The sequence below is a fragment of the Oryctolagus cuniculus genome, chromosome 16, assembly GCF_964237555.1.
Source record: "Oryctolagus cuniculus chromosome 16, mOryCun1.1, whole genome shotgun sequence".
Classification (NCBI taxonomy): Eukaryota; Metazoa; Chordata; class Mammalia; order Lagomorpha; family Leporidae; genus Oryctolagus; species Oryctolagus cuniculus.
In genome coordinates this window covers 55,084,565-55,099,383 of record NC_091447.1, presented here as the reverse complement: position 1 = coordinate 55,099,383, position 14,819 = coordinate 55,084,565, and the positions used below count along the sequence as shown (strand labels likewise).

Below are 14,819 nucleotides of genomic sequence, written 5' to 3'. Positions count from 1 at the left end.
GATGACTGACATTCCTGGGATTTCTTATCAAGAGTGTCAACTCCTGTTTGACCAAATGCACATCTTTATAGCACGGTTACCTGCCACTTCCCCCAACTCTGGAAATGAGAAATCTGAAGCTGGTTTTAGTTGGAGAAGCAGCACTGAATTCCAAGACATGGGACCAGTATCCTTAAAATCTTTGCTGAATGGGATGCAACTCATCCGGCTCCGTTCACTGCTTAGGTCCCAGGGCTTTAACTGAGGACAGCAGTGCCCCCACGGAGAAACAGCCAGGCCTCCTCTAGGGTATCTGCACTAAGTGTCAGGCCAAAGCTTTGCAAACAAAGAGTTTTCTTTCTCAGAAAGTCTTGCATCTCCACCCCCACCCCACCAGCTACCCTCTCCTTTCACCAGCCTGAGCCCAGAACAAATGCAGTATTTAGCATAATGTCAAGGACAACAAAACCTCCCAGGCAGTGAGGCTTTCGTGAGTTTTGTCACCAAGAGGTGAGCTCAGAGCAGGGACCCTTGTTCCTTACAGGGTTTGGGCGAACTTTCACTTGGGCCACCACAGTGTAGACCCAGCCCAGTGTGGACCTGGCCGGCTACATTCTCCTTGAGTGTTTGATGCAAAACGCCCAGGCAGAAGCTGCCCAGGTGAAAGCAAGGATGAAAAGAAGGAGAGCAGAAACCATGACAGGGTCTTCTGCCTTTGGAGTTTTTTAATATCCTGGTTTTCTGACACCTTCGACAACTCTGGTCAAACAATGGTATTTCAAAACCAATTTGGAGAAATGGAGTTAAAACATAAGTTTACTTTTTGCAAAAAAAATACAAAAGAAAAAAAGAAATCCATGTGTGGTTTTCACATCACACCCATGTCCATGAACTGCAGAGCTGCAGTGGGCAAAGGCAGGGCGCAGGCTCGCCGACGCCCAGCAGCCAGCACACACCACATCTGGTGCTCCTGGCCAGAGGCCAGGGATGCCACATGTGAAGCCACAGAGAACGAAAATTTAACTTGCTCTTTGTTGTTGTGTATCTGCAGAAAAAAAACAAAAAAAAAACAAAGTATGTGCTTCAGAATAATCAGTCCAGGGGCCGGCGCTGTGGCTTAGCGGGTAAGGCCACAGCCTGCGTTGCCAGTGTCCCATGGGCACCGGCTCAAGTCCCGGCTGCTCCACTTCTGATCCAGCTCTCTGCTGTGGCCTGGGGAAGCAGCAGAAGACGGTCCAAGTGCTTGGGCCCCTGCACCCGCGTGGGAGACCCGGAAGAAGCTCCTGGCTCCTGGCTTTGAATCAGCGCAGCTCCCGCCGTTGTGGCCAACTGGGGAGTGAACCAGTGGATGGAAGACCTCTCTCTCTCTCTCTCTCTCTGCCTCTCTTTCTCTCTGTGTAACTCTTTCAAATAAATAATAAATATTTTTTTTAAGAATATCAGTCCAAATACCTCTGCAAGGTGGAGGAGAGGCAAGATTCCTAACTCGCCGCCTTGCTGGCCGCAGGCATCCTCTCAGGGAAGTCCAGATTCTTAGCATCCTTCCAGAATTTTCCTCAACTCACAGTGCAAGCACAGAGACAGTGTGTGCACGTGTGTCTCTGTGCACATGTGTGCAACTTGGCTCACACTTTGCAAACACGCCTTCGTCACTTCTTTGCTCTCCATGGCTGGTAGGGACTCTCTCCTAGGGGTGGGGTCACATCCTCCCGTTTCAGGAGCCTTGAACGCGGGCACGGACCTCCCTCGGTCTCACAGCAGCAGTGGCACGCTGCAAGGCAACAGGAGACGCAGGCACATGGGGCACCTCGGGCGGGAAGCCCGAATGCCGCCTGCAGGGCTTGTTCTTCACCCGGGCACGGTTTGCACTCAGGGCTTTCAAAGGAAGGGAGGAGCAGAGGAGGAAGTCTCTGTGGCATGGGCGGGTCCATCCCACTGGGAGGACCTGGGGACCCGGCCGCCAGGCAAGGCGGCACCACCAGGCAGGTCCCAGTCGCCCTCATGGACTTGGACCAAAACGCAGAATTCAATGAACTCACGGAAGCACGAGGCACTGGCTCAGCACTGGCGACCATTCTCGCACAGAGGCCAGCCTTCCGGGACCAGCCTCGCACCTGGGAAGTTCCCACATGCGATGCTGGAGGCCCCAGAGCCGTGGCCACTGCTGACAGCCTGAACCGGAGCAGAGAGGAAGCGTGTAGGCTCGCCTGCCTGGCTGTGGCCCGGCCCCAGCACTGGCGGGAGCCAGGGCTCCACCCCAACATCTCGTGTCATGGCCCCCCAAGACGAGGAGGGCTGGTCTAGTGATGGCGATGCCCAGTGTGGCGCAGGGAGCACTCAGGTGCTTCTCCCCTGGACAAATCCTCAAGACTCCGAACTGTGCCACCACCACGCCGCCCAAGCTGCTTTCTCCTCCCCTCTCCTCCCACCCAGCGGGTAAACACCATCCACGGCGTGTAGCTAGGCTCTAAGGAGCACCAATCAGTCTGTTTTCATCCCCAAGAGTGGAACTGCTATTTACTTCCTTCCAAGGCACTTGCAGATTTGACAGCAGAACTAGTTTCATCTTGGACGCTTTCCTGTCCAGTTCTAGGCTGGGGTAAAACTCCAGGAGCTCCAGCAAGCACCCATGTGGACTCCATGCTGGTCTCCTCCCCACCCCAAGGGGCCAAGCAAGGCCGGTACTGCGGGCTCTGCCTCCACGCAGGTATCTCTCTAGCTCTCACCTGAAACTTGCGACAGGTCCTGACCCTCATCGGCGTCCATTGTCCTCAGGTTATCTGAGAAAGAGAGGAAGCAAAAATACTCGTAAGATATGAGAGAGGGAAAAAGAGAGAGAGAACCCTGCGCTATCTAACAACAAGGTTACCCGGCAAGAATAATGCGTTTTCCTCCTCGCACACTCGCAGGAGTATCAGCCAGGCACAGACCCTGATCCTTTTAAAAACAGCATTACAAAGATTTATAAAAATATCATTACAAGCACAGGAGGACCAAATTTGTTATTTATTGTTAATTTCCTACTGCATAATAACCCAAAATGCAAACTGACTGCAACAAAATTAAGCAGAAAATTAAATGGCCCTGGGTCATTGTAGGCACAGAATTCATTCTCTTGGCTGATCCATAGTTATGTTCTTTCTAATTTACTGAGCATGCATCGATGAACCTTGAGTCAGCTTGGTGACACGCGTACAATCAGCAATCAAAAAACGAAGCAATTTGCTGAAGAATGTCTCATTTACCCAGGCAGGCCTGCATAACCGAGCAGCCGCCGCACCACCTCCATCAATAATGAATACACCTGTGCCTGGCAGACGGGCCGCGCCGCGCCTCTGTCTTTGTCCCTGGCCCCTCGCTCCTTCTCAGGCCTCGACCCAGCCTTCTCGGCACCTCACGTGCGGAGCTTGGGCGGCCCACGGAGCCCGGGAGAGGGCCCAGCGCGGCCGCCCTGCTGACAGACGGCCAGCTCCTCAAGCAATCAGCTGGGGAAGATGCTGTCGGCTGGTGGCACTGCAAGTCACAGCACACGCGAGGGAGGGACCCCGGCCGCGCTGGCGTACACATCACGGGCGTGCTGTGTTTGGCTGCAGCTCGGAAGCCCCTGGCACCCGCGGCACACGACCCCGGCAGTTTCATGGACAGAAACCTCTCCCTGCCGCTCTGCGAGCCGCCACTCAGCGGAGCCCTCCCCTCGCCACCAGCACACGGAACCTGGTCCCTTTCCCTAGGGGCCGCCTCTGGGTTTGAGTCTGCTGCGAGCAGAGAACCGGAACCCACGGACCATCTGGGGCCCTCACACCTCCGACCACGCTGCAGGCTGTCCGGCCGCGCACACTCTGAACTCTGGGAGGCCACGCACAGAAGGCACGGCTTCTCCTGCAGCACGGACAACGTGAAGGCCGCACTGGACGGGCAGCTGCCTCCCTCTGTTTCTGGAAAGGCACCGCTGAGCCAGGGCTGGGAGCCACAGACCAGCAAAAGGCCCCGCGGCCCACACGCACTCAGTCCCAGGGTGGGGGTCCCCAGGACACAGGGGGCAGACATGCCCTCCCGGGGCAAGCACCAGGCAGCACAAGCACGGCCCCAAACCGGCGGGACAAGTCGGCTGTAACCACGGCAGAAAGCGATGGCTCTTTGGGAAGTGTCAGACAACAACGACACAGACGCGAGACGCAGGGGAGCAGAATCCTCCCCAGGCTGTGCACTCGCAGAGAGAGCCAAGGCTGGCACTGCACGGCCACAGCACAGCCCAGACGCCCAGAGCTGACCGCGAAAGTGCACCCAGCTCCCGTGCTGTGGGGACAGCCTCTCCCACGCGGGATGCTCATCTGACTTCACGCTTCCTGCTACCCACGTGATGTGTTTTACAGATTCTTGAAGAAAGAAACTGCCCAGAATTCCCACCACTGAGGGCTTTTTCCTCCTCTGTGTGCTTCTGACAAAAACAGAGTGCTAAATAGTCATATATTCCAAACGTACTGCTGAGAATATTTCCCACGTAATACTACACAGAGCTTCCCTTTCACAAGTACGCATACTGTCATCGCACTGTAATGGGCACACACCACTCAGGCGGGTTGCTTAACCCATACCTTCCTGTAGTGCACTCAGGTCAGCTCCATCAGAACAGAACAGGACACACAGGGTTTCCTGAGGCAGCTGAGCCCCCAGCAAGACCCCATAGAGAACCCCACCCCTCGGGCAGAGCACTGGGTACCCCTCGAGGCTGCCTTTTACGCGAGAACTAATCAGCTCAGGTCCCTCTGCACATGTGGTGGTGAGACGGGAGAATGCACTACACACCAGGACCCGCAGGGTCCAGCCCTGCCCTGGGCGGCGTCTGGAAGGCCGAGAACCAGGAGAAGACACGGAGGCCAGAGAGAGCCCTCGTCTGGGCCGGCCTGGCTCAGCAGGATTGTGGGCCCAGGATAGCAGCAGGAGGCCCCTCGTGCGAGGCACCTCGCGTCCATCCTCACACACACCTTCAGCCATGTCTTCTGGGACATCCGGGCCCCTCATGGGCTTGTGACCAATGAGCGGCTTGGGGTGGGGTGGGGGTGGGGGGACGCGCAGAAGGATCCTGGCTTGGCGCATGTCAGCCGGCACAGCTGTTTTGAAATAACCCATTTCTCAGTAAAAGCCTCACGTTTTTATCTACCTTGGGGCCTGTGGATTCTGTGGCCTGCGCCTTGTCTAGCATCAGGGGGTGACTTGAGAAGCTGCCCCAAGACTTCCCCAGACCCCAAAGGCACACCCCTTGGGATGAAAACACCATGACTCTGTTGTGAAAGTGACTTTGCTTTCAGGTCAGGATCAGAGGAATCCCAAGTGCCGGGACTAAGGGCGGGGGAAGCGGCCTGATCCCGAGCCTCGCTCACCCAGGACAGCTGGCGCTTCCTGTCCAAGCCCTGTTAGCCAGCACTGGCGGGCTGGGTCCATCTTTGTCCTGGAACGCACCTACTAAGCGCCTTTCTCCCACAGGAAAGCAATGCAGGGCACCAGGTAGAAAATGGAATTTAAGTTCCGTCTCAGCTGAGAAGGAGCTCATCTTCGACAGAAAGTTCAACACACCAGCGAACTCCTGTGTTCTGGGGTCACTTTCAGCCAAACAAAAGCCAGAAGGGTGGATCTGTGAACGGAGACCCCTGGCGGAGCCATTCCCGGCACCGTGGCTTTGCAGGCGAGAGCCGAACAAGCAGAGGGCAGACTCATGTCTGTCAGCAAGCTCACCTGTGCAGCCTCAGCACATGAATGCGCTCACTGTGCCTGAGAGAAGCAGTTCTGAGTCTTGCACAAGGGGAAACAGATGCAGAGATAAGTGCAGGCCAGCGTGACAGCGGCTGCCCGTCGCTGACCCTCCAGGAGAGCAGGGAGGGGCTCCAGGCCACATCCACCCTTCCTCCACCCTCTCTGCACTGCTTCCCGGGCAGTCTAAAGTCTCCCTAAGTCTCTCTCCTCCCATCTCTGTCTCCCTCTCTCCTTCCCTCACTCAGTCTCTGTCTCTCCTCTCCTGCCCCCCCCCACCTCTGTCTCTTCCTCTACTCCCCCTCCCCACCCGCATCAAACAGGAACAAACAGGACCTGCTGCAGGGCTGCAGCTGGAAGCCCTCAGCACATCACCACCTTAGAGAGGCACAAGTGGGAGCAGGCATGAGGCTGGGAAGACAGCACTGGGGCCCTGGGGCGCAGGGGAGCGTGGCCGACAGCCTGTGTGGGACCTATGGGGGGCTCTGAGGACGGATGGGCCCCGCCTGAAGCCACCCCTGCTCCCTGCCTTCCCCTTTGCACTCTGCAAACGTGGGAGGGTGGGGGGCTGGCTCGCTCCTGGGGAGAAGCATCCAGCAGCCCTGGCCAGGTGCACATCCAGGTGAGGAGGCCCAGCCTCGCATGATCTTTGCTTTCTAGGCAAGCGCCTGTCCCTTGCCCTGATCCTACAAAGATGATCCTGGCCAGTCCTGTTTCCTAACGCATCCTGAGTGCCTTGTGCAGCCCTTGGAAAGTTAGGAAAGGAAGGACATGGGCACTGGCCAGCTTCATCTAAGTGCCCTACTAAGCATGGAATTTGAGAGACATACTGTTACGTCTCCCACGACCATGAACCTCGTGTGTCCCATCTGCTGCTTTATCCCAGTGTCTGGCACAGGGTTCCACGCTGAGTGGGCATCCAGTGTCCATTTGCTAAATGTGCACCTGTAACTCCCAGAGTTAACCCCAAGGGATCCACAGCATCACTCGCATGTTACAGGTAAGAACGCCAAGGCTGAGACAGACGTAACCTATCCAAGGTCACGGCCAGCGACAGAGCTGAGACGTGAAGCCACAACCCACTGATGCCTCTTTCTCTCCACTGCGCTACCCTTGGGAACCTTACAGACGAGTGTGGTGGTCACAGGTTCCAAATGAGGGACGGACAAGGACTGGATGCCGCTTAGATGTTACGAGACAACAAGCAGGTGCCATGGAGGCCAACCTCATCCCAGTGCTCCTGTGACACAGTGCTGGGCCCTCTGTCCAGTGTGTGCTGTGGCCTGTTCCCTCCCTAACAGGCAAAGCTGCACCACAGTGACACTGGGTTTACGTCCTCAGCTACCCAGTGGTGCTTATTTGGAAGGATCTGGGGAGCACGGGCCAAGCCTACGCTCTTTAAAATGTGTTGGGTCACAGATCTCTTTAATAAAACACATTATCCCTGCCCAGAGACAAGCCCTTTCATCTCCAGGCTGGTAGGCTTTCTGTTTGCAAATCTATCATATCACTGTGAATTACACTGTGTCTTCAAAAAAGGAAGCAGTCCGAGGGAGACCCGAGGCGACAGGCAAAGGCTTTGTATCTAGTCAAAGAGACCTTATAGGTTTTCGTAACAATTTGACAAAACAGGTTGGGAGAGCATAAAAACTTCTGGGCACTCTTATTTCGTTGCTGATTCTTTTCATTTTTCAAAAATTAGCTGCCAATCTACACGTTTTCATGATTATTCCACAGAGCCTTGCTGGTGCAAATAACAATGAAAAACAAGATTTAAACAGGAAAGCAGGAATCTAATTTGGCTTTCACGCCGCCCTCCCCCACATCCAGCCCAGCCACAGAAAACTCCGCGGTTTGTTCTGCCGTGAACCTTCAGAGAGCAAATGAGCTCAGATGTGCAATTCTGTCCTTGCATTTTTTTTCCTATGGGCAGGAACTGATATGCAAAAGAGGAAGGGTCAAAGGGAACTGAGGAAACCTCTTTAAAAAACAGAGAAAACCATGGTGCTGAAGACCACGAGAGGACTGCAGATGCCACGGCCGAGGCCCCTGTCTCCGAGCGAGGCGCAAGGGGGCTGCAGAGTTCCCTCCAGAACCGAGAAAGTGCAGCTGGGCCCGTCCTCGGGGCTCCCATCTGCCATGGCAAGAGGCCCAGGGCTGGACCCCAAGCGGCTCCCTCCTGTGCTGCGGGCACAGGCGCGTCGTGGGGTCTCCACCCCGCCAGGAGGACGGGGTGGCCCACGGCAGCAGCGGCCGGTGTCCCAGATGCTCCCGCGGGCTCCTGGCAGCGACGCGCGCTCTTCTCACTCTGGCCAGCAGCATCGGCCACTTCCTAAATAGCTTCCTCAATTATAAATGGCTTTTCACACTTCATCACTTAAGAAAAAAAAGAAATCTAAGTTTAGAATTGTTTTCTTCTTCCCTCTCACCGATTCTGGGGGACCTTCATGCATGGCCAGGAACCGAGACCTCAGCCTTTAAACACTGATCTTTAAACCGTCCCCCAATAGATGACACGGACCCCCCCCCCAACACTGATACGCGGGATCTGGTGTTGTGAGACACAGAGGTTCAGGGGACACCATCTCTATTATCTCTGTTTTTCACGATTTTACCCAGCAAGGCAATGTGGTGTCATCGCGCCTTCTTGGTAGGGAAGTCAGCACCGTCGCTAGCTCCATGTGGACATTTTTAAACTCAAAGTCACACGTGTACACGCTAGAAAAATCCACTCGCACACCGACAGCATCTCCAGAAGCTCACCTGTCACTACAAGGCCATTCGACCTCCACCCACAGAAGGGCTTCTGCAAGTTTATCTGGCAAGAACTGCGTTCTACTTAGACCCAAAGAAGTAAAATTTCACAGATCTCCACATAAATATCCCACGGTTTATGAACTCACACACGTCTCTCTTTTAAAAGAACTGAGGAATTCTTGTTGATTTGCTCACTGAAGTTCATTTCCTGGGTACACATAAACCCTTCGCTTCCTGCGGTCTCCACCGCCGACCTCTGGGCACACACAGAGACAACATGTATTCCAGGCCAAACGCCGCCTGGGTGCACCACTGCCCACCCACTCCCGGCAGCGCCACAGGCTGCTCTGGGCCAGCCAACGGCTGCAGCCAGAGACACTTGGCCTTGGCCCCCAAGAAGAGGAAGACACACAGACACCCCGACTGTCCTGTCCGAGTCAGGGCAGGCCACGTGGCTTCCGGGATCACTGAATTCTGAGCTCAGCTCTCTTTACATCAACCATGAACTGATCGGCCATGGCCAACAGAGACGAGATGCGGTCTCCAAGGCCGTTGTAAAACACTTTGGAGCTCTGCTCGGAGGACATGGACTGTGGCACAGAAATCAGGTTCCTGCATAGAAGCTTGTTCTCCTGGTGGCCTTGGTGCTTTGGAAATTCACCCGCTCGCCCCACCTTCAAGACTGGAGCCGAAACCAGCCCCGTCTCCGAGGGGTCAAGGGACAGCTCCACGTGCCAGTCACTAGGTAACGGGAACTTAGGGCCCCAGAGAAGGCACGACAGGAAACAGCATCACCGGACTGTGTGCAGCGGGAGTTGGATCACCCTAGCAAGGAAGTTCCACATGATCCCGTCAGAGTGCAGCGCCAGGTCCTCTTAGCCAAAGCTGGAAGCACCATGGGGCTGCTGGCGCCCAAGCCACAGGTCAGCTAACAAGGTCCCTGTGGAAAGTGAAGATCTGGCCCGGCGGGGACTGTACCCCAACCCTGGAACCCTCCTCTCTCAGCCTGCGCAGCCCCGTGCAGACCCCAGGGAAAGGGCCCTCAGAAAGACCTCACAGAACCTGCCAGCTTCCTCATTTGTGCGCGTCTTTATCTGGATTCAGGCAGACAACGCTCACGTCTACCAGAGCACAGAAGACAGGGAAACGCATTTCAAACACTCCTGCCAGGGTTTTTTGCATTTTCGGTGTTTTGCTTTAAGCGTGGTTTTTTTTGTTTGTTTGTTTTTGTTTTTGTTTTTAGCAGGTTAACTGTTATTAAAGCCTTGTCTGCTCTATGCAGGCAGATATAGACAACCTCAAAGGAACGGGGACACCCGGGTCATGGAGAAGTTCTGGCAATTTCCAAACCCTTGTTCAGTGCCACTGACTGCCTGATCGCCGACGCCCCGAGATGACTGGCGGCTGGCGCCCACGGACTGCAGCGGCGTCCGGAATGCAGCAGCACGCTCTCACCTGCGCCCACACAGGACTCAGCACAAAGTGGACAGGGCCCTCCAGAGAAGAGTGTGGCTGGCACGAGGGGGCCTCTGGCTCTCTTTCCACTAAACGCACAGGAGGAATGTGCAGGTCACCCTCGAGTTCATGAAACACGCAAAACGAACCATTTTCCCCATGAGGTGTAGGGAGGTGCCTTTTGTAGAATTCAATGTTCTCCACGTTTGACAGTGAGAATCTGATGTAAGAACAAAAAGATACTAAAAGCCGGCAAGCACACACACACGGTGCCACTCCTGGCTTTAGCAAACGACTGCAATCCAAACGCAAGCGTGCTTTTCAGACTCTCAGAGAATGCCTCACGGTGTAGCTTCCAGCCCGCAAGCTCCAAAATAGCACAGAAAACGCACTGCCGTACGTGGGAACCACTCACAAACATTTGATGTTGTTCCCTGCTCGCCGAGCAGTCAGAGCACAAACCCCGCAAGTTCAGACGACAGAGGGCAGGGAGGGAGCAGAGAGAGGAAGACAGAGGAGCAGGCAGACAGGGCAGTGCTGGCTTCCGCCTTCCAACACCACCACGCTGGCCGCAGACCTCCCATCTACCCATTACTGCTGACTTCTGGGGCGGACATGGCGCGAAGGGAGTCAGATTTATATTAGCAGTGAGCTGCTTGCCAGGGAAAAAGGAGTCTGCACACTTGAACGAGAGAAAAACGAAGAGAGCACCTCTGCGCTAATTAGGGCCCATTTAAGCCATTCATTAGGCGGCACGGGGTGCCATGAGCGCCCAGGAGGTGGAGCACGGGGCACAGTGACAGCCGAGCAGGCAGACGGGGCATAACGAGGCTCTCCATCACCCCAGACAGCCGGCCGGGGGCCGTCCCACACGCCAGCGTGGCAGGGACCGGGGGGCACTCACCCACACGCTCCGGCCTCCTCCAGGCCGCCGGGCGCTGCCCTTGCCTCGCAGCCACAGGGAGGGACAGAGGACCTGGGTGCAGCCGCTCCCGCGCCCTCCTCGGCCAGGTCCCACTGCTGGCTTCGCTTTCTGCTGGGCGCAGGGGAAGGTGGGACCTCCGCCAAATATGCAAACCCGCGGGCAGCTGCTCTTCTCGCAGGAAAACGCACACAGGAAGGGAGCCCGCGCTTCCTGTCCCAACCAGACCCAGTTCAGAAATTATTGGGACGTCTGTTGTGTGAGGCTAGGGGCGGAAAAGGGTGCTGGTTCAGTCAACAGGAATTGTGAGTTCCCCACAGGCAGCCATGGCCTTGGGAAGGGAGAGACCCCAGGCCTGCGACCTGGCGGGCAAGCGGGCCCCCATCCGTGACCAGCAGCCGCGGTTTCTCCCCAGGTGGTGGCAGAGGCACCTCCTATCCACACGGGCCAGGGCAGGGAAGCGCAGAGGAACGGCCAGGCCTGCTCTCAGCGGACCCCCAGGGGAGCTGCCAGGGACGCCCACCCCAGGGCCCGGCCCCTGCACCTCCTGCAGACCTGCCTTCGCCGGCAGCCACGTCTCACTTGTGATGGGCAGCACTGCCCTGACTGCTTGACCACACTCACAGGTGCTTTCAGAACAACATGAGACGGGTAGAACACGCCATCAGGCGAACACGCCTAAGTGACTAAGTGACGGCGCTGAACACGGAGGGGCCGGGACATGCAAGGGTGCTCCGCAGAGGCTGCAGGGAGCACACTGAAAAGCTGGATTTGTTCGGGTAAAAACAATTCTGAATTCCTACACATAAGGGATCTCCAAAAAGTTGGGAAATGAGTTCCATGCAAAAACGATGCTTGAATTTCCCAAAAATTTTTGCACCAGAATAAGCTTATCTTCCAATCCCAGCTTCCACGAGCTTCTAGAAGTGCTCTCACACAGCCTAGGACCTGGACGAGGCAGCCTGAGCATGCAGCCACCTGCTACACTCCACAGAAACGCACTGAAGCCACTGGCCACACAGGTCAGCCGTGCGAGCGAGCAGTGGGTGCCTCTGCCTCAACAGTGGTGTTGCTGTCGCCGGGGCTGGGATCTGGGCGCCCTCAGTGCTTGGCGGAGCCTCAGGACTCCCACGTGCCTCCTGTGGACACCGAGTGTGCAGCGCTGACCCCAAGACACAGGATCCCATGACCCCTTCCAAAGCCGCCTGCGCCTCTGGAGCAAAAGTCACACTCAGCTTTCTCCCTCCGCAGCTCCAAGCCGGGTCACTTGTTGCTCGTACAGCTCCCATGTGTGGGATGAGACTGCTCTGAGGCCCTGCCGACCTGAATGCAGGAGCCGAGTCCACAGTGAGCCAGAGGCAGGAGCCACGAGGCCCCGCCACGCCCGTCACCCTTAGAAAGCAGCGGCCAGCCAGGGCCCGCGGCCAGGGAACCGAGGGGCTCCGGGCTGGCTTTCTCTGAGCTGCGTCCACTAACACCTATCTCCCGCCCAACACAAGAGCCGGCGCTTATTTCCCAGTGCTGTCACTTCCTGACTCCCAGGGGGAGACGCCGCCACGCAGCGCTGCCGTGCCCGACCAACTCTGGGCTCCCCGTAGTTACAGGGACACACAAAACTCTGCAGACACTCAAAACACTGACGCCATTTATGCCTAACGTCACCATTAAAAATCCATTTATTTCAGTAAAACTGTAAAACAATGAAACAGGAAGGGGTTTTACCACTCAGGCCTGCCTGACGATAAAGCTCACTGACACTGCCCATGCGTCTCCCGCCCCGTGCTGTGTGTGTGTGTGAATGTGCACACGGCCTTTCCTTACCTCTGCCAGCTACCAGTACACCCAGAATCCTGATCAGGGACACACGGAGCACCCACTCTACACAGGTCTAGCACTCCTTCAAAATCTCAGTTTTCACATGTATATTGACAATGTGCTACCACATTCATCGAACCCAAAACACACAAATCTAAAGTAAGGGGAAAAAGGCCCCTCACCAAGGAGCCACCTTCTTCAACCTCTAAGCCTCGGGTCGGGTCAGGAGGAAGCCCTGCCCTGCGGCTCGGCAGTGCTGAGAGCTGGCCGAGGCCTTCACCGCAATTTTCATTTCTAACACAGAAACAGCTGCGAGGGGCGTCGCCGTCTGCTTTTCCTTTGAGACCCTGGGATCTGAGGCCCCTGGGGGCAGGGGGTCCCTGTGAGGCCAGCACGGTGGCTGCCATTGCCATGCAGCCCCTGAATTTTGGCGAAGCTGCAGTTTTCCAAGACTCAGCATTGGAACTAAAACATGGACAACTTAAACACACAAGCACCGCAGAGTCTCGAACCCGCACCTTCACCTAGCACCATGGAACAAGAGGGGAAGAAAACACAACTGCTTCACCCACAACGTCTGGTCATCTGCAGGACCAGGAACCACCTTTCTGTATTTCCATGAAAAAAAAAAAAAAAGGCAAGAGCACACACGTTCAGGGGCAAATTCTGAAATTAGAAACACTCTCTCAAACCAGAATGGTATAGTTTTAAAATGGAACTCGTGGTTTATAATCATGTGTGAGTCCACGCTATTTCTCTACCATGTTCGGCACACAAAGGCACAGCAGTGGAAGCAGGTGTGTCTTCCCTGCACTCTTACTTGTCTCTGTTTAAATCTTAGGCCGCGTCCTAAATAATCTGCCGAAAAAACCTGCACACCTTGTCCTACAAAGACTGTTCAATCGTCACTTGTCAGAGTCCCGGGTAAAGGGCCAGTCCACTAACCTCGCTGCACAGTCACACAAAGACCTCGGAGAAGCCCTGCCACGTCCCTGCGGCTCTTCTCCGGCCTCCCAGCCACTACGCCCCCTTAAAAGCGCTTGAATTTCCACGCAAGTTTAAACACAACCCGTACGAAGTATTTCCAATTTGCGCAGGTTCCTCTGCTTTAACGGAATTACTTCTTCAGCACCACCTCGCTCTGGAAGCCAGGACGAGGCGTCTCAAAGCCGCAAGCGCCGCTGGGCAGCTCGGGGCGCACGGCGCGGAAACCCACTACCGGAGGGCTGCAGCCCTCGCCGGCCGGCGACAGCGGAGGCTGCACCGCCACACTGCGCCCGAGCAGACCGCACGCACCGGCCACCCACGGGGTCTCTGCATGCGATTCTCAGGGTTTGAAAGCCCTGGCGGCCCCACTAGAGTCCCGAGGAATCGCAGCCTCGCCCGGCGAGCTGACAGCAACCCTTTGAGTGCAGCCGCCGGCGTCCGCGGAACACAGCCGCAGTCGGCGAGGGCACAAACTTTCCAACCCCGGAGCAATGCCCAGTGCGCAGAAACCGGGCTCGGACCAGTGTAATGCTACAGAGTAAGCAAAACGCGCGCACCCCCAAAATACGCAAAGCCTTTACAAATTACTTCAGCGCGGCTGACTCCGGGGGACCCGCTCCGAACGGGCGTTTACCTTTAAATACGCCCAGGCCACACCACTGCGTGCCCCGCACTTGCGCCACGCCTGGGACCGCGGATCCGCCCGCCCGCTCTTTCTCCTTCCTACTCTGTTTTCTGAATCCGCCAATTACCCCCAAGTTCCCCGACTGGAATCCAACTCGGAAAAACTCACGTGGAGTTCAGCGTCGCGCTTTGCGGGCCAAGCCTGATCCTCCGGCCGGGGCTCGCTCTGCCCAGCGCGCCTCGCCCGCCTCGCCCGGGCTCGCCTGCGCTCCGCCCGCCGAGACGCACCAGGCGCGGCCGCCCAGGCACTTGTCAGAGCGCCCGGCTCCCTCGGAGCTCTCCCCTGCGCCCTTTCACAACGACTTCCTGAAGTTGCTCACTCGCAAGGTTCCCCATTTCTCCGCCGCACTCCCCGCCCCCGCCGGCTCCGGCCCGGCTCCGCGCACTCGGCCGCCCGGCTGCCCCGCGCGCACAGCGCCGCCCGCGGGCCAGCACCTGGCGCCCGCCGCCCGCGCGCAGCCACCTGCGCCAG

The 14,819-nt window shown here is 56.7% G+C and overlaps 1 protein-coding gene across 11 annotated transcripts in view; it reads right to left on the bottom strand.

Moving 5' to 3' along the window:
* IKZF1 (IKAROS family zinc finger 1) overlaps nt 1-14,819 on the bottom strand; it is a 93,369-nt gene that overhangs the window by 78,037 nt on the left and 513 nt on the right. For 9 of the 11 annotated variants that reach the window (XM_070059465.1, XM_070059466.1, XM_070059463.1 and 6 more), the window contains exon 2: nt 2,706-2,759. In XM_070059465.1, coding sequence (XP_069915566.1) covers nt 2,706-2,759 — 54 coding nt within the window. Of the gene's footprint in view, nt 1-2,705; nt 2,760-10,843; nt 10,978-14,456; nt 14,709-14,819 lie in introns of those variants that run through there. The other 2 variants (XM_008248422.4, XM_002721579.5) reach the window with 2 other exon arrangements.